We start from the raw sequence: 18762 nt of genomic DNA, 5'->3' as shown, positions 1-18762 counted from the left end.
AGTGTTTGGAAATCGAGCCAAGATCTTCAATGTACACACAGAGGTAATCAGCAGGCAATTGAGCCAGATGCACATTATGCTGTTCCTTATCAGCAAGTAAAGAGATTCCTGCAGCAGTAATTAGAGATAATTAAAGCCTCTCCAGAAACTTACGCTACTTCAGCAAACTGGAAATTCCAAAATGAGATGGATTTTTAAGGAGTTACGTAATCAAAACAAGGATTTTTTTCCCTGTTAAAAATAGCCAGCAAGGCTCTATAACCTGCGATCAAAGCAGCAAGCAGCACAAGTGAACAAGCAGCACATTTGTGCTCAATTCTGAAAATAAAGGGGGAAGTAAACACTGAAATGTGGAAGTGGATCTTGTGTGATCTGCCAGAAAAACAAAAAAGGGCCCTCCACAGCAGAGAAGCGTCCAGCTTCTCAGTTCTGCTTCCAGACCTGAAGGCCGGCTTGGCCCTTCTAAAATAAACCTTGTTCCTCGCTAGGCATTAAGAGATTAGTACAAAGCACTTCCAAACACTGAGCCACTGCTGGACGGACGTTCACATCTACCCAGACAGCCTCACATCTGCTCTCATCGTGCTATAAGCTGACCAGACATAAGCCAGCTCCAACTGGAAGGCCAAAATAACTTGTAGTCTAGCAGGAAGAGGAGACTGATACAGCTTCAGGCTTAACACTGCACGGCTGTGCCTGCACTGCTTCCAGCCTAGGCTGGCTTAGCAGATGTCCAGGACCTTCCATCCATCCATCCCTCCATCCTTTCATCTAGGCACACTGCCTTGGTTGGGAAGCAAGAGGTACCAGGTGCTTAAACCTTGCCTGGAGTGAAAGGACAGGGGGTGTCCAAGTTTCATGCAACTGTAACCTGGATCTAGGGATAAACACAGGACTGTGTAGATCCAGTAGGTGATAACAGGGTGAACACTCTCATCGTTTATCTGGCTTCTACTGTTCAGCTTTCAGGGTGCAGGCTTTCACGTACTGCAAATGGCTGCTGAATTCCAACAGTAACAGAAGCTGAGACTTAATGCTGAACTCTTCTCCATCCTGCTGTGCAAACTTAATACCCGCTTTGCTTTTCAAATCTGGAGCTTAAAGTTAAAGGGCATACTGTGCAAAATAATCCTGGAAGATCTATCCACTTTAGGTGATGGAAATGTTTTCTTTCTAAGATATATGTTTTAAAGGATCAATAAGTCACACTAGGGTTTAGTGCTTAAGTAACATTACAGAGATATTCAGAGCATGCAACAACATATCAAGACTTCTGAAAGTATAATAGTCAAAACTTGGGATAGTCACTGGATTTTCCCATTCAATTCTAGATAATAAAAACTAAATGGAATTTGAGTGCAGTCAAAGATAGCATTTCCTGACACATCCCTCCAGCTGAAGAACCTGCTGCAGCTCTTAAAAATCCAACCACATTTCCTACTGCATTTGTACTAAACATTCCTCTGTCAGTTCAGTCCTGTTGTTATAGACACTCAACCTTCTTACAGTACTCAAAACAAGATTCCTAGGAGATATGTCAATCTCTCTGTCCAGACCAAGCAAACTTCTAACTGCAGTACTGAAACAGCTGAATGCATGGCCCCTGTGGCCTTCAGCACAAGAGACAAGTCTGGAAAACAGCAACAAATAATGAGCACCAAAAACTTACTGGGACACAGAAGGAAAGCTAACAGCTTTTCTTGGGAGGTGCAGGGAGGGGATTTAATAAGCATGTCTCACAAAGGACATAAAGGTTTCCATTCAATGTTTCCACTAGTTAGAAAAAAATAATCTTCAGAAAACTGAGCTTAGCTCATCACCTGTCCCACACCCTAACCTGACTGCTGAATGTGCTGATGTATCACTGACAAACGCTTTGAAATTTATGCTAAAAGATGAAGCTGGAATCTTTGATTCTCTGTGGGCATTGTTAGGAATCATTTCCATTAGATTTTGTCTAGACAGAAAACATGCAAACTCAGACCTGTAATCTGCATAGGAGACTAAGAGAATGGGAATTACCTGCTGAAAATTTAATACAATGCTCAATTAAGATTTATTGCTTCGGGCAATCCATCCAAATGCCAGGGCAAACATTTACAAGCACACACTATTAGCCAAACCATTTGTGCTAGTCTTTAACCAGTACACCAAGCAGGACCATTTCACATAGAGAGCAGTTGATGTAAGAGGTTTACTGAAAGAACAGGATTTTACCAGCACTTAGAAGCTCCTGACTTCCAGCTAGATCTCTTCTCAATTACAGAAGCTGTATACTTTCTATAACTTGTCTCACATACCTTAACTCCATCAAGAACAGCTTTTATGACATCTTTAACTGTTGTCACCATCTCTTTGTCTTCTGAATTGACACCTTCCAGCATCACTTGATCAGACCAGCGAATGAGATTGGCCAGACTCTGGTATACTCGGCTGTAGCAGGATGAGATGGCAGAACTGGATGGCAGGGAAGGAAACAGTCAAGAAAAAAAGAAAAAAAATCAATTACGGAGATATAATCAAATGCTACTAGAGAGTGCATGATTTCAAGAGCATTTCACACTGCTAAAATTTTGACACTATCCACTGTTGTGGCTCTCCTTTTCATTCTGACATTCATAATTGGTGTTCAGCAGGTGACAAAGCCTGGGCTTTCAGCTCCGTTGCAGCTGCTCTGCTGTTCTTCAGAGCCAAGTGGAACAACAGGATGAAAGTACAAGCAACTAATAATCTGAGCTGCAAGCCAACACAACAATGCTAAGAAGAATGCTCTTTCCTTTTTAACTCAAACCCCCATCCTATGCCTTAACTTCAAAGGTAACTGCTGTATCCTGCATTTATGACTAACTGATATTATTTCAGTGTTATCTATGCTTTCCTTCTTAACTCCCCTCAGAAACTGTCTTACGTAACTGTGAGCTGACTGCATCATTCCTTTACAAATCATTTTCTCACTGTTTATAATGCCTGAAAACAAGTAATTAAAACCTGCTTCTTTACAAAAGTCGAGCTGAATGAATTTCAGGTTTGGAAGAGGAAGGGTGTTGTTTTGTTTTGCTTTTAATGAGAAACAGAACCCACGCTATTGTTCCGAAGGAAAAGAAATGAATCTTGGAAGGATGACAACTCTAAATAGAAGTTAACTGTAACAACAGTGCTTAGAGGCACTTTCCTGGCTGTTCTGCAAGTGCTTACTTCATTACTAAACAAGGTGTGTTAACGGTACTGCTGATGGCAATTCTTTGTGAAATTAAATCAATTTCAAATTGCATCAAAACCATAAAGAGATAAGAGAAGGTGCAATCTCCCCATCATTACACACGAGAGCATTCCGAACCTTCCCATTTCTCTCTGGCACCCATTTTACACTGGCTTAACTCCAGTAATTTCATTATCTGTGTGAGGAGCACAAACCCACAGACTTGAGTGCGATTATTTAGGTGAGCGCTGTTTACAGAACCAGGGGTAGAACTCCTGTCAACTTACAACCACAGGGATACAAACAATGGCAAGTGTTTCTTCATTTGTTTGTTTTATAAGCACGGTGCTTGCCATTTGTTCTAATTTTAAATGAAATTAACTTAGTAGGAGATATTTCCTAAATAGGGCCCTCCTCCATCTCTTTCTCTGGCTTTGATTGCTTTGTGATTAATCTTCGGTCTGCTTCCTTCTAAGGAGGCAGTAATTGAAAGCCTATTTTGTGCTAGATTTAATTACTTTTTCCCCCGATGCAAATGCTTCCCCTAAAGCAAAAAGAAGTCCAACAGTAATTGTAGGGCTTTCTTCCACACTGACACAAGTCCTGCTCTTTTCTTGAGGGGGATTTACCATCAAAAGCACCCCTTTGTGTCCTGCCACTACTCAAAATAAATAAAGTGCATATGTAGTCGTGAAAGGACAAGGCTTTTAGAGAATGACAAATCCCCTTTTTTTCTGTGAAGCCAAACAAGGCAGAACATACACAAGGGATCTGTGCTGCAGTCCAGAAAGAGAGATTCATCACTAAGTAAGGAAGACTCCCCTGACTACTGACTGCAGAAATTCTGCTTACAGGCTAAATGTGGATATCCAACTGTCAAGGTTATATTACCTCACTTCTAAGGGAAAGGGTATGAGGAATTTGAAGAACAGAACCATGTGAAATACTGCTGGCTGCTGAAGACCACTTAGCTGATATTTATTTCCAATATATTCTTGGAAGGAAAGATCACCCAGTGGATACACAAATCAAAGCAAGAGACTACAAAGATGACATTTTCTATCCTAAAAATATTTGCTGACATTTTACATGTTCTCCTGATGTAACAGGAAAGTTTGTTCTCTCTTTCACTAAGTGAAAGCAGGTGCTTGTCAGGAATTTAATGACTGCAGGAAACCTGATAGCAACGGAAGAAACTTTTGTGCCTGAATCCAGAAGCCTGATGAATGCTCCAATTCTAACAGCTATTGCTCTTTGTACTTCCACAAACCTAACCTAAATTGCAGCCCTCCTGTCCCAGTCACAGCTCTGGTACTCACTCATTGTCTCCTTCCTTTTGTACTCTCAGATAAAAGCATGCCCTAAGTAATGAGACCAGACAGTGCTAAACATCTCTGTTAATAAAATATTGGCACCCTACAGCTGTCTTGACCATATCATAAGCCTTTCATGCAGCACAATTGTACTAAACATCTCAAGAACAGAAGTTTTGGAGATATTTATTGGGAAAACAACTGTGAAAAAACTGTTAGGATTCAGAAAAAAACACATGTGCATTTCTCTGCCTCATTTTGCATGGGTACTACTTTTGCTTATTCCTTATTGTTCAATTATATTTGTTTGCCTTTTTTTTTTTTTAATCAATATCTCCATCACCTATAAACAGCAGGCAGAAAGATCTCTGCGGCTTGACGACACCACAGATTCTTTTAATGGATGCTGAGCTTGGCTTTGGCAAATTTCTACATCTTTTCTGACTTCAAACTCATTGTCCAACAGGTTTAAATGTAATACAGTAGGCATCAGAGCAAACTATAAATGATCTGTGGAGAGCACAAAGAACTTGGACTGGGTAATCTACTGAGGTACATCTGGTTATTTCTGTTCTGTATGTGGTCCCATAAAATAAATTAAAAAACCCAACAAACCAACAGTCAACAGTGAGGGCTGACTTCTCTCCTGTCAGTATGGATAAACTGAATGGATCACCCTGAAGATAAGCTCTTTTTCAGGCAGAAGCTACTGGAATTTGTTAACTTTTAGGATACCGTTGTGGACTTAAAAAAAAATAGTAGAGCATCTGAAGAGAATCAGATGGTAAATGACCAAGGTCTACATTTGTGCTAAGAATCAGCCCTTCCTCCTGTCTGAAATCATTCTAACTTGTTTCATCTTGCCATAGCATGGACTTCTTCACAGCAGGGAGTTGTGCTTGAAGATTATCCAGAATTTAGTAAAAATGGAAGTCAGTCTATTTGCTGCTATGCCGTTTTCCATCCCGCATGCCACAAAATTCACAGGGAAGTGAGAAGCTGAGGAACCTGCTGGTCTGCCCTAGCTCCAAAACCCAAGAAGGAAAGTTACCTTTGTTGGATGCGTGGATCAGTTTGCACCAAGGGCAGGATGGCTTCCAGCACTTTACTTGCTGAGCCTGGCAGCATCTCTAACACTTTCTTATCAATTGCCATTTTGTCCACAATTGTTTTAAAGTAGCGCAGTGCACTGACGACCTCCTTCTCCTTTTCCTCTAGCCATGAAACGTTCTGAAGAGGAGGAAAAAGTGAGAGAAGTATTAAAACCTCAGGATTTTTTAAGGGAAAAGGTACTTCAGCTTACCCGAGGAGCACTGAAACTGAAAAGGCATACTCTGCTTCAGAAAACTAGAAAAGTGCCCTTCCACCATAAACATTACTCTTTCAAGTCAGTGCAAAATCACTCTCACATTCTGACTTTCTGAATTACAAGATGTGTGTTCCAAACTGAAGCCTAACTAGATGAGATTTTGGATAAGATTAACACTACTGATGACTTCTAGGGCATGGCTTTGAAATCAATGCTATGAGAAAAAAACAACAAACGAAGCACAGACAGTAATGACAGTGTGAGACAGGAAGCAATAAGGAGTGGCTTTAACAAAGCTGTCCTTCTCCCAGAAAGAACCCACATAAACCACAAGACCTCTCGAGCTCCAAAACAATCCAAACAAGATGCCTCCAATCCACAGTTATTGTGACATGTATGGTGTTCACCCTTATCACCCTGAGTAATTCTGGTGACTCCTATAGGGCTGCTTGTATGAATAAGGGCTACAGCCTGGCTTCTCCATTTACAAATAAAAAACTCCTCTCCAATCAGACTGCAACCTAATTCATATTGTGATGGTGCTGGAACAAGGGAACCCCCACACCTTCCATAGGGACAGACCATGAAAGCCAAGTTTTGGCATCAGTGAATGAATGTTGCAGAAGGGAACAATTCATTGTTATATGGCTGAGCTGCTGTCACCAACTTCCGTGCCATCACCATCCCAGGGAAAGGAAATTCAGAAGTGATGCATGATATCCTAATGGCATTCTGGACAGGGCTATTTTCAAGAAAAAGTTTCACTGAGTAAGCCTGGAGGACTTTTAATGCCACAAGTAGCTCCTAAGCGAGATTTAAATTAACTACTGAACATTGCTAGAAAGGAGTGGAGAGCTTAGCAGAGTCAGGTTTCATCCACTAGCTCTTCAGTAAATTCAGCTTCAAGAATTAATGACCTATGGACATTGTAAGCTCCCCATACTCTTGTCAGCAGTTGAACTGCTGCTTTTTCACAAGATCAGGCCAGCAGCCCAAAAGGCTTCATGAAGAACAATTTACAGGCAGCCCTGGTTAGTAACCAGGGGCCAGATTCATAAAAAGAGTCCCAAGTCCCATCTAGTTCTGACTTTTGCAGCCTAAGTCCAAATCCACTCTGTCATTTCCATCTCACCTGGGAAGCCCCAAGCTTTGCTGCTGCCTCCCCTTCTGACAGAGCTGCTGGCTGGGCACTTCCATTCCTGCTCCACAGCCCACCCACAGTCACTGAACTTCACTGCTGAGGAGCATCCCTGCAAGTCACCGATGTCAAAAATCACATTTCCCATTCTTCAGCCGTGCACCCTCACCACTGCACAGCCCATTCCAGGCTATGGAGAGGCACTTCATGTGAAATGATCACAGATTTCAGGGACGAGAGAGCCTAGATGTTCCACAAGCAGCATGCCTATGGCCTGCGGTCAGAGGCTCTCAAACAGAAGTGAAAAAATGCAGATTGCAGTTCCTGCTCTGATTAATGTTTATATATTCATTCAACAGCTGTTTCCTGTAGAAAGGCTTGTGACTTAATAGCTTAAACACTCTCCTGGACACTGGAGGGATGGGTTTCAGTTTGAGAGTTCAGGACTGAGAATGACACATGGAAACACAAAGCCTTCCACTGAGCACATCAAGGCATGAACACCAGCCACTGGACACCATGTGGGACACAGCCCTTTTTTCCATGACTTTCCTGCTAGCTCATTTGGAAAGAACCCTAGGAGAGCACCTTTTATGAATCAGTTTCTCAGGTCCAAAGACCTCGTAACCATGTGAGAATACATATACACAAACATACACCAAAAAAAAAAAGCTGGTGTGTCCTGCAGGTTCTGTTACAGAGCTCAGATACATAAATGTCAGTTGTTGCTACAAAGCTGAAGTTTCTGGTGTTCAGTGTTTTACTCACTGAGGCTTGAGAGGAGCAACAATAAATCTCACAAGGTTAAGGATATGAAGCTCTTCCACCCAACACTGCAGTGTGTCCCTAAAGCCAAAGCAAAACCAGGACAGCATCTTTCTGGGCTGGAGAGAAGACTTGAAAGTAATCTTTCATTTAATTCCCTTAAAACAATTGTTACAAATGCATCACATATGAAATGCAGACGGGTTACAGAGAGCCATACAGAATACATCCACTTGCAGAAGAAGTAACAGGTCACTTTTTCCCCCTGCAGTTTTGCAGTAAAAACTCCATCCTAACTCTGCAACAGCAGTGTTGAAGGACACTACTGTTCCTACAATATGTCCTCAGATAAGAACCAAAGATGGCCCAGCAAAGAAAAGGAAGCCCTGCAAAGTATTTTTGACACATCCAGGTATAAAAGGAAGGAGAGGAATGTGCACACTGAGCATAACCTTCAGGTTACGTGCAGCAATTTTACATTAATTTTTGGTATTAATTTTTCTGCTCCAGAGTGATTATCTACTTCAAGAGAATAAAAATAGCACCTAATACTTGAGAGGGAGGAAAGGATTATTTAGTACACCAAAGTGTGTCTTCTGACACACTTATCTGTCAGCACGTCTCTGTATTCCAGTGAGGGACCCTGGTGACAGTTCATGCACAGCCTCTTCTCCACTCCCCTGCACACTGTGCTGATGAGCTGACTATTTCCAACTAGTTGGACTGACAACACTGTGGCTATTAAAACAGATAAGGAATACACCAGAATTATCTACAATAAGAACAACGATTCCAAGTCTTTTGTTTTCCAATTTAAAAATCCCATTCTGTACATAAAAAAATGCCACTACGTGTTTGCTACAGAACAGCATTGTGAAAATGGCTCTCATTTTATAATTCCTTTCACTTGCGGTCACACACCAATTTAAAGGAAAGGCTGCTGCATTTTCTACATGCGTTTTAGTGAATCAATCAATAAAAATAACACTGGGAGAAAACTTCCCAGTAAAATGGTCCAGTGCGTTTTTAGAGCAAAGGCATGTTCTACAAGGTATGTCTCTGAACTGATCTCAACATACCATCTTCAAATACTGTTGGAACTAAAAGCCTTCAAGAGAGTGCTCTCAGACTCTCTGTTTTTCTTGGCAGCAGTCCTGCACGCATGCGGAGCAATGCAAGGTGCTCAGCTTCCTGGAAAGCATGTCTGCTGCCTCCTGCAGAAAGAAACTACAGGCTGGGCAGTGAAAGCCTCATCCTCTCCTGTAGGATGGGGCAGAACAGGGCTACAAGTCCTGCGGACACTTCCAAGGATGGTTAAGCACATCACACAGCGTAAGACAGCTGTGCCTTGCTGACTCTCACAGTAACATGACACCAATCCTCAGCAGAGATAATCTGAAAAGGTTTGCACATCTGGTGCTGCACAATGGAGAAGGCCTTCAATAACTGGGAAAGATACTGAATTATCATAAATAACCTCGGCTGTTCTTAACTTCTGGCTTTATCTGTACTTGAAAATGTATTGCAACAGTACTGTTACAGAGACAGCCTCCATTCTACATGATCAGGTCATAACAACAGAAGAGATAACACTGATACATCTGTGGTGGGAAGGAGTGGAGATCTCAGCTCTTACAGAGACTGAGGTGCACTGAATGTGAAGAATGGTGTGCTGGAATCAGCTGCTCCTTGAAGGCATCTGCTCGACTCTCCCTGCTGATGTCCTCAGAGGTTGAGCACATCTTTGGATGAGCTCCAAGGATTTGCTCGCCTGGGTTTTTAAGATCACACCCCAAAACCAGGCAGTTAACTGGAAGTTGTAAGCATAATCATAGGGTGTGCATGTTGGGAAGATGTGTCAGGCATTAAATGACATATCTGCAGGATTCTGCATAGAACAAAGTCACACACTGAAAGCAGGGCTGTAGGCTTTAAAAACCCGAGTAACAGAAAGCAAGGAACCAGTGAGACTAACAGAACATGTCCTTCATTTGCTTACTTTGTTCGCTGACTTCTCCGGTGTTTTCACTGTCAGGTCAGCTTGCTTTCCCTTCTTGGAAGGAGTTCTCTTTATTTTTGGTGAATGAAACTTGCCCTTCAACTTCATAGTGAACGAGGAGAGGTGGGAACGCTCAGAATCTAGAAAGACACAGAAAAGCATTACAAGGTTAGAGCAAATCGGCTGAAAGCAGGGAAGTCATGCTACAGCATTATCTGGGAAACCAGCCTATGAAAAACATTGCAACCATGTAAATTTGTTGAGTGGAACAGGATTAAAAACAATAATTGTGGCTCTCTATTATGTTTGCAAGCACAATATGACCACCATTTCCTGCTTCCCCTCGGAGGCAGCAACGCTGAAGTGCCAGGGCAGGAACAGCAGGATCCTATTCCTCTGTGCCTTGTAGAGAAGACGAAAAACACATCCCTTAAAAGCACTCAGCCCCAGCAGACCCCAAAGGACTTTACAAAGGAGGCAACCACCGTTCCTCTCTTGCAGATGAGGAAATAAGGTCAAGGGGATGAAGTGGCTTGTTTGCAGAGCAGGGAAAGAACTCAGGTACCTCACTCATACCTTGCTGCAGTCAAGGAGACGCCAAGCAGGTACCCAGGAAAGGAAAACACAGGCTGACACAGGCTGCTGGCCCCTGGCTCTACTCACTGGGCAGCGCTGCCTGTGACTGGGGCTCCATCTGAAGAAAAGCAGCAGTCCTTGCCATTCACAGCAGATTTCACACTGAATGCACCAACACAAACCATAAGGACAGAGGGAACAGCGTCAATATTGGTGCATCCCTGAAGAAGCTTAATTACTGAACCACTCAGTCCTTCTGAAAAGTGAATTCTCAAAGATTTCTGATGATCTAAACGAAGTCCCAGAGGTTCGCAGCCATGGTGCACGCAAACTCTTTTCACACTGGTGAAAGATGTCTTTATCTGTTTACCCAGCAAGCTAGATAAAACTAAGCTGCCTTGAAGGGAGCAATTTAGAATGTATTTTAAGCAAACAGCACTTTAATAAAAGAAGGTTTGAAATGCCTCTCTAGCGACACAAATAATTCAACAGAAGATACTGAGCTGACCTTTAACTATATAATCAAGAAAAAGTAAGTAGTTTTGCTGTATGTTTCAGTTTTCTTTTACATTATTTGGGAACCAACTGCACTGGCTGCACTGAGTCAGAACAACCCAGTCCCTGTGTGCAGCACTGCACCACCTTGTTAGCATGCACACTGCAATTAGAAAATGCCGCTGAGTCAAATCTAGCACCCCGAAGCTAAATACCACACTGCAGTGTGAACACCACTCCTAATACTCAGAAATCACCTAACCACAACTCGAGGGAAGGAACCTGTGCTGGTCCCCCCCATAGGGGCTGTCTCCCCTTAAACTTTTAGCAGGCAGGGCGTTAAGACCCTGCTGTTAACACCCTCACTGGAGCCAAAGCTCCTGCTAGTTAGGTCTTCTGGATCAAAAATTTTGCAGCCCCCCCCTATTAATGGAAGCTGCACCAGTCTCAGTTATAATCTTGTCTGGCTGCAGACCTGCTCTCCACTTACAGGGTTCTCAAGTTCTCTTTGTAGCACAGTCCTGCTCAGAGCACTGGGGACGGAGGCACTATGAACCTCGGTCACTGCAGATAAACCCAGAGTATCAGCTGGTCTCTGAGGAATCACTGGCAGCAGCTGGCACCCTAACTTAGCAGCAATTTACGTCACTGCTCTACATCCACAGGGGGACCCCCAAGCCCTTAAAACCTCTCCGGCTCCACAGTGTTGAAGGTCACCACTGAAGACAGCGCCTTGCTGCCCTCGGAGACCACAGAACAGTAATTGTTTGGTACACCATGGGAGAACCCCTATACACGTGCAGATATGCAGGCCAAGGGAAGTCACGGCTCAGAATTCGTTTCAGAAAGGACTGGCAAACAGTTACAATAATTAACCTACAGGGAAATAACGGTAGCAGCAACAAATCACATCTGGCTCCTCCACGTGCAGCAGCGAGATCCAAAGCGCTTGTCTGAGTGGGAAAACGTTCAGTGCCTACAAAACCCTTGCTCTTTTTTCAGTAATAATTTAGGCATGCAGAGGCAAGAAAGCAGGAAGATCTCAGAAGATGGCAATTTCCATTTCCCTTTCCCATCAGCCATCTCTACCCAACTTTGCTCAGCAGGCACACAAATGATTGAAGCAACGAGTGAATGGCCATCAGCTTCAAGATGTCCTGTTCGTGGGGAAATGTTCTGCCAACAGCACATCCCCTTCGGTACTGCCACCAGCCTACCCACTGCCCTTCGCTTTCCTTCCCCTTCCGTCACATCAAACGGCAGCACTCTGAGGGCACAGAGCCTTGCAGAGCAAGGACAGGAACAAGTGGAAGCAGAATGGGAACTCCTTAAAATAGTACTAACGAAGTAAAACAGCTGCCACATGCAAAAATAAAGGTTATTGTTTGAGCAACCCCGTCAAAGATCCGTTTTGACAACCACACATTATGCAGCCTTTTACTACTGTCCTTACACCTACAAAAAGAGTCTTCCAGCTCTCATCTGCTCGTGAGCTTCTGATGCATCAGGAGTTAGCCAAATGAGTCACAAACTCATTTTCTTAGACTCAGTTGCTCTTGGCACTTAAAAGAGCTCTCTTCTTTTTCCAAGCATGCTGCAAATGCATCATCCTTAAGCAGTTGGGCCTTACCCTTATCCAGCACCTTTGTGAAAGCGAAACAGCTTGTCTAAACAGAGCGAGTCAACGACTCAGGTGCAGAATCTCTCCATTTCCAAACATGAAAATCACACTGCAGTCCCCCTCCTGATATCCGTGAGTCAAGCAGTGGAGCTTGCTGTGACTGTACTGGACTAGATGACCTTTAAATGTCCCTTCCAACTCTAAGGAATCTACTACATGATACTCAAGTATATAGCGTGCCATGCCTGTCCAGTTAAAAGTTCAAACGGCACAGCATGCCTCCACTGATCAAATAATTTGATAACATACACAGAGAAGAAAACAGAGCCACGACAGAGCTCCAAACACTTATCCTGTCCCTCTGCACCTTCCTGCCTGTCTGCAGTAACCAGACTCCTTAATGCAGCATTGAGGCTGTTCCTGAGCTTGGGAATCTGCCCATCAGAGACTGCTCTATCGAATTACTCCCTCCCCCTATTGATGAGAAACTGGCAGCGTTTCACTGAATTCCAGCACCGGCTTCCTGAGCTTCTCCTTTCTGAGGGCAGAAGTGGGGTACCCCGTACAGAGTCCAGATATCAATAAGATGAATGGGAAAAGACAGGGTAATAAGCTGGATGTAGTGATTTCAACTGGAACGGGGGAAAAGACACCACTGTATCGAAGCACTTCTGTCTCCAAGGATCTGCTGGCTTCCCATCCCCTCCCGTTCTGTCTCGATGCCCTGCTGCCGCACACCACCGGAAAAAAAGAAAAAAATCCCTTCAAAAATGACTTTACTATGGATCTGAGTTTCTTGATTCCTGACTGGAAGCTTTCATACATCACCCGCTTCACGGCTAATTCCATTCCCCTATTAAAGAGGCTCCCGTGCTGCTGTGTTTGAACACGCTCCAGCTGTTGAGTCACGGCTCTGAAGCCCATCTCCCCCAGGTCGGCACGCGCCTGGGCTCTGACCACACACACCGACCTCACAAACCTCCTCGGGTGTGCTCCGATGGCCACAGCTCACAGCACAGGCCCACGGCGAGTAGGAGGCACGAGGGAAGGCCGATCATCAGTGTATGTGCCTGTGTGTGAAGAAACTGGACTGCTTAGGGGAAAGGCAGCACGTCAAAGCCCTGCGTCTGCAGCACTGCTTTCATAGAGGAATTGTTGTTTTCCACTCAGGTTCGAAAAGCCTAAGTCAAAAAAACATTTGTGCTGGTGAATTCCTGCAGCTTAGCCTGGCAGCGTGCTGTTTGCTCTGAAGTCAAAGTGAAAGCTCAGCACTGTGCAGAGCTCAGAGCAGGGAGCAGGACATCTCCCATCCGCTGCCAGAGGACCCGAGGGGACCTTCAGAGGGAGAAGAAAACCCCCTTGTCTGCTTCTGGGCATCTGGAGATGTTCACGTGCTGCTCGGTGACCAGCAGGCTCCAGCCACAGGGATGTACAATTCTGACCATCCAACCTGGCCACTGTTAGCATCACGTCCAAAAAAATTGACTTTTTTTTTCTCAAACTTCAGAAGACGGTACCTTTTCTATCCCCAACCTGAAAAACAAAACCCTCCCATTCTGTATGCACTCATACCCAGAAACCCTGCAGCTTTAGAGGAGAGACAGCCTTACAAAAAAGGGGCTAAAGTTCATTTTGCAGCTTGAACCGATTCTCAAGGCTTGTTACAAAGAACGAAGAAGTCTAAAATCTTATCCCAGAGCTCCTTTTAAAGGCCATTTGGGTCTCTGCTGGATGCACATATTCAAAAGCTACCAGATTAAAAATAACAGACATCTCTCCCCATGTCATAACAAAGCCATCGTGCACATTTTTAATCAACTGCTCCTGCCATTTGTGCCACGAGTCCTTTGAACGCAGAGGTGACTTATGTAATGAATTACACAACAATGCCCATTAAAATGGCATTTGTTCCCTGGGGCATAGCTCGTCATTTGTGGAAGACAAAAGGCAAGTTGCAAGGCTTCAACTAAACCCTTGCTGACAGGGACTTTAAGGGTTCAGAAGCAAAAGGGGAAAATAATGAGATGTAGTTCAAAAGGACCTCTCTGCTGAGCCTGCCCATTGGGTGCTGCAGCATGCCACCAAAGGAAGCAACAGCAATGGGGCTGCCAATCTTGGTCCTCTGGACCCAATTCTGCTGTCAGAAAAATGAGAGGACAGTTAGATCAGAACGGGCAGACAGGTACAGGAGGGTGTCTGATGGCAATCACAAAATGTTCTGCAAGGCACAGATCTGTCAAGATATTACACGAGTATTACTGGAGATCCAAGGAGGATTAAAGGAGCAGAAAAGGAGAACTCCATCTATGCTCTCGGCTTTCATGCCTGCCATGCCCCAACTCAGCTCTCCTTGACATGGCTTTCTGCTGCATTTCATGCCCTCTTTCTCCAAAAGCCCTGGGGATGGTTTAGAATTTAAAGATGCTGATGTGTAGCACTCGCACGATGCTGTGTGATCTCCAACGTGTTGTCCTGAACACAGAGAAGACAGAACATTCCTTCCAGGCTCCTGTGCGTATTGCTGCTGCGTTACGGGCATGCTGCAGAAGCCTCAGACCTACCACTTCCACCTGAGCGAGTTTGCTTTTCTTGACCTTGTCATTACCCACGAAGACTGAAGCCAAGAGAACTTATCCAGAAACAAACGAACAAAAAAGACTGGGGTGGGGATTCAGAAAGAAAAGGGAGGGTCCCACGTCCGCCAGGAAGCTCGCCCACCCTAACCTTTGTACCTTAGGTGGGGCTGGCTCTCTGCACCAAGGCCCTCTCCAGGGAATATTTGTCAGGAGAGCCTTCAGACTGCAGAGGAAAACGGCAGAGGAGGGGCAGTGAGGATCAAACAACGGTTCCCGAGTGCCGAGGAAACTTTTCCTTTAACATCACGTCACCTTCGAAGCAGCCAGCGTTTGGAAGCGGAAAGACCAAGTGCCCTTTTTCTATTTTGGCAACATTACAGTGAATGAGCATAAACCAGCAAGCATTAATGATGTGCAATGACAGCACACAAACTTCTATGGAGAAGGGAGGCTCAGTTTGCTCTCAGCTGGCCAGGCTCTGCTCAGTGACTCAGAGGCTTCATTATTTTTTATGCCGCCCTCTGGGGCCTCCAGAGGAAGCAAAACATTTTTATTTGTCAGAGAGCACATTTTTATTTAGATTTTTTTTTTTAAGCAACCATGAATGAGACATCTCCAGCTGCAGCAACCTCATGTGGAAAGAGCTCGCAGTGTTTGCGAGGGAGCTGGGAGGCACACAGGGCAACTTATCAATTCAGCCACATTTCCCAACTGCAGCAAAGAGGGTTGGGTAAGTCAACAACATTAATTTTATGGTGCATTAGTAGTACAGCTCTTCTTTCTTCCAGCTTCATGTCTGGAAACAAATCTTTGGGCTGTGAGGAAGAAAAGATGCACTACACGAGCCAGCAGGGTCAGAGCAGATAGCAGGGTGAGCTCCCAGCCTGTTTTCAGCCTCAATATTTCAGAACAGAGGATTCGTTACATGCAGACGCACAAACGCAGAATCCCTTCAGCTGCTGATAATGTTTCAGCAATGCTACCCAGCAGATTTACAGGAGGAAAAAAATGAAAGGGACAAAGCTACGATTCATTGAACCAGGAGGGAATTTGCAGGAGCAGAACTTTGCTACCCGAGTTGGGTTCCCCCAGCAGATCACAGCTAGCTTTGAGACCTCTGAAAAATACAGTGTAATTTATTGATAAGCAGCAATCAGGACTTCTGCTCTGCTTTATCTGAAAGAGCCACTCCAGCACTTTGGTTCCCTATCAACCCACAAGCAGAAATGCTGCCATTTACCGAATCACTAGCAAACCTTTTGTGCAGCATCTGGTGAGTCTCTGGTAATTTCCTATTTAAGTACTGATTTTGCACAGCCCTGCAAGCCCGAGAGAACTAATGGGATTACGACACTGGTAACACGACTCGTAGCTCCCCTGTGCCAACAGCGCTAAAACAACACAAGAGTCAAGCAGCCTCCAACATCAACAAGACTGCTGTGCTCCATGCTCACCCTGCTCTATACATAAAAACCACTGAGGCTGCTAGCTAAACATTTGATTTTAAATTGAAAAAGCAAACCCAGAAACAGGGCATAGATTCGGCATCACTTCAGCAAGCAGCTCAGACCACAGAAATCACAAAGGATGCGAGGGAATCTGTGCTCACCAAACATGACTTAATATGGGGTCCGTGGGCATCCCCACTCATCTAACGGCTTTATGAGGATATAGGCATGACAGTGATTCAGACATCTAAAAATAAAGCCCTGCAGGCTCAAGTATGCCTGCGCACTACCTGAGTCACCCCATGCCGCAGGGAGTGTGAGCCACAGCAAAACCATTTCATTCACTGCTGCTGCAGTCAAGCAAAAAAGCCTGGTCACCGAGCCTGGCTCTTTCTCTCCCTCCTCTCTTCTCGTCTCCTGCCTTCTCCTCTCATTCCACATTTAGATTCTTTCCACAGTGTAAAATCTTTGCTAGACTTATGTCTCAACTGTACGGCTGTCAGCTTAGAAACTCAGACCTGAAAGATTATAACCCAATGTTGGCGGAGCTGTTTATCCATCTCCAAGGTGACAGAATGGCGTCAGCGGCGCTCTCCAGGACAGCGAGCAGAGCCGTGTTATTTTAGATGCTTTAGGGAAAAGTGTAATTGCTCACAACCTGCCCACAGGTTCAACAGCTGAAAAACAAGGTAGTAAATGAGCCTTGAGTTTGCATTTGTCCCACAGCACCAGATCTGAATGGGAAAAAAAAAATAAATCCAGGCCTCTTTCATCCTTGGAGAATAACCTCAGCTCTCATTCATTAGGTGATAGGAAAAAAAAAAAGTTGGCTCGGCTCTGACTGACACAATTTCCAGTTGCTTTGGTCATTACTAATTATAGCCATTTTATTTTTGACCCCTGATTGCAGACTCTATGCACATTCAGACTCGATTGCACAGCTGAACCCTGCTTTCTGGAAGGCCTGGGAGTAACTGCACGCACTGCCCAGAAGGCACTCCACACACTGCTCTGAGCTGAGCTCAAGAAGATCAAAACATGGAAAACATTTGCTCGAACATGCTCAATTTTATTTTCTTCTTTGGTGAGTGCCATAGATTGAGGGCAGCAGTCCAGGTGAGAATGTGATGTAAGCTCTTTTCCATGGATGCTAAGAGATGAGCTAAGCTCTCTGAAAGGAAGCCTCATTCCTCACTGCTCTGCCTAGCACCATGTCCCCAGGGCTCAGCTGCTGAAAAGCAGATACTCAGCTCTGTCAGATGAAACATGTCTGCACAACTCCAGAGCACCATGCTGGGGGCTCACATTTCTGCAAGAGAAAGAAACGTGAATTTCAGCAACCAGGCCAGCACCATCTCCTCCAGCAGCACCGCCGTATCGCTGTAAACTTCCCTAATACTGCTTACTCAATAAAACGAGGCAGCACAGGAGGGCTATGCAAATCACTCAACTTTGAAGCACTCTGTGCTCTTGCCCCAGAGGGCCAGCTCTCTGTTTCCATGTACACAGGCGTGTGCACACAGTGATACAGCAGCACTGCCGGCGTGAAATTTCTGATGCAACCAGGTCAGAAGCTGCTTTTGCATTTGTGCTGCTTACACCAAGGGTTAAGGAGCTGCAGGCCATATCCTTGGTTCTGTACCCTATCCTGTAACTGATAGGATCTGCAAACAAACCACCACTTTTATTGCCTGCCTACAGGCAGTAGGAAACTTTAGTCCTCCATAAGCACAATTTGAAACATCAGTGCCTCCAGTAAAGGGGAACCTAGATGTTAACTGAATGGAGCAGACCAGGAAGAGGAAACAGTGGCCCCTGTCAGTCGTAGGATTAGCACACACCCAGACCAATACAGCAGGAAGCATAGTGTGCCTTAAGGAGCCCAAGTGAGACATCTGTACTTCACTCCACTGCACATAAACATTGTGAGTTGCAATCGCAGTGAACAATTATTTGCACCAACTCTACTTCATCCTACCTCCTCTGGCCTGAACTAAACCCTCCTAGCTACAGCCCTCCTACAGACAAAGGTCTCAAAGAGATGGCTACAGAGACCTGCAGCTCTCCTCCAAACATTAAAACAAACATAATTAAAAACAAGAAAAAGATGTAGAGCAGCGAACTTCCACAGAAGCAAAACCTAACAGATCTGTACAAGTGTCAGCAAAAGCACTGCAGTACGTGCTGACTGCAGCACACCGAGCCTAGCTCAGCCTAGCTTCTGAAGACCAGCACGGAAACACTCACCAGAATGTCACTCGTTAATTTAGTGCTGGAGGAGGAGCAGCTATTTCAGAGTGATGAGTCTGAAAACCCGCTCAGC

General features: G+C 44.6%; 2 protein-coding genes across 9 annotated transcripts in view; one reads left to right on the top strand and one right to left on the bottom strand.

Moving 5' to 3' along the window:
* PRRT1B (proline rich transmembrane protein 1B) overlaps nucleotides 1-18762 on the top strand; it is a 77673-nt gene that overhangs the window by 39238 nt on the left and 19673 nt on the right. The gene's annotated exons all lie outside the window — the stretch shown is intronic.
* Nucleotides 1-18762, bottom strand: part of RAPGEF1 (Rap guanine nucleotide exchange factor 1) — a 73305-nt gene that overhangs the window by 36850 nt on the left and 17693 nt on the right. For all 8 annotated transcript variants that reach the window (XM_065737424.1, XM_065737427.1, XM_065737426.1 and 5 more), the window contains exons 2-4: nucleotides 9724-9863; nucleotides 5564-5742; nucleotides 2301-2457 (exon numbers count right to left, since the gene is read on the bottom strand). In XM_065737424.1, coding sequence (XP_065593496.1) covers nucleotides 2301-2457; nucleotides 5564-5742; nucleotides 9724-9863 — 476 coding nt within the window. The remainder of the gene's footprint in view (nucleotides 1-2300; nucleotides 2458-5563; nucleotides 5743-9723; nucleotides 9864-18762) is intronic.

The sequence above is a fragment of the Cyrtonyx montezumae genome, unplaced genomic scaffold (assembly GCF_038088225.1).
Source record: "Cyrtonyx montezumae isolate F1298 unplaced genomic scaffold, pur_monq_1.0 scaffold_20, whole genome shotgun sequence".
In the NCBI taxonomy this organism is placed as follows: Eukaryota; Metazoa; Chordata; class Aves; order Galliformes; family Odontophoridae; genus Cyrtonyx; species Cyrtonyx montezumae.
This window is presented reverse-complemented; position numbering and strand designations above follow the sequence as displayed.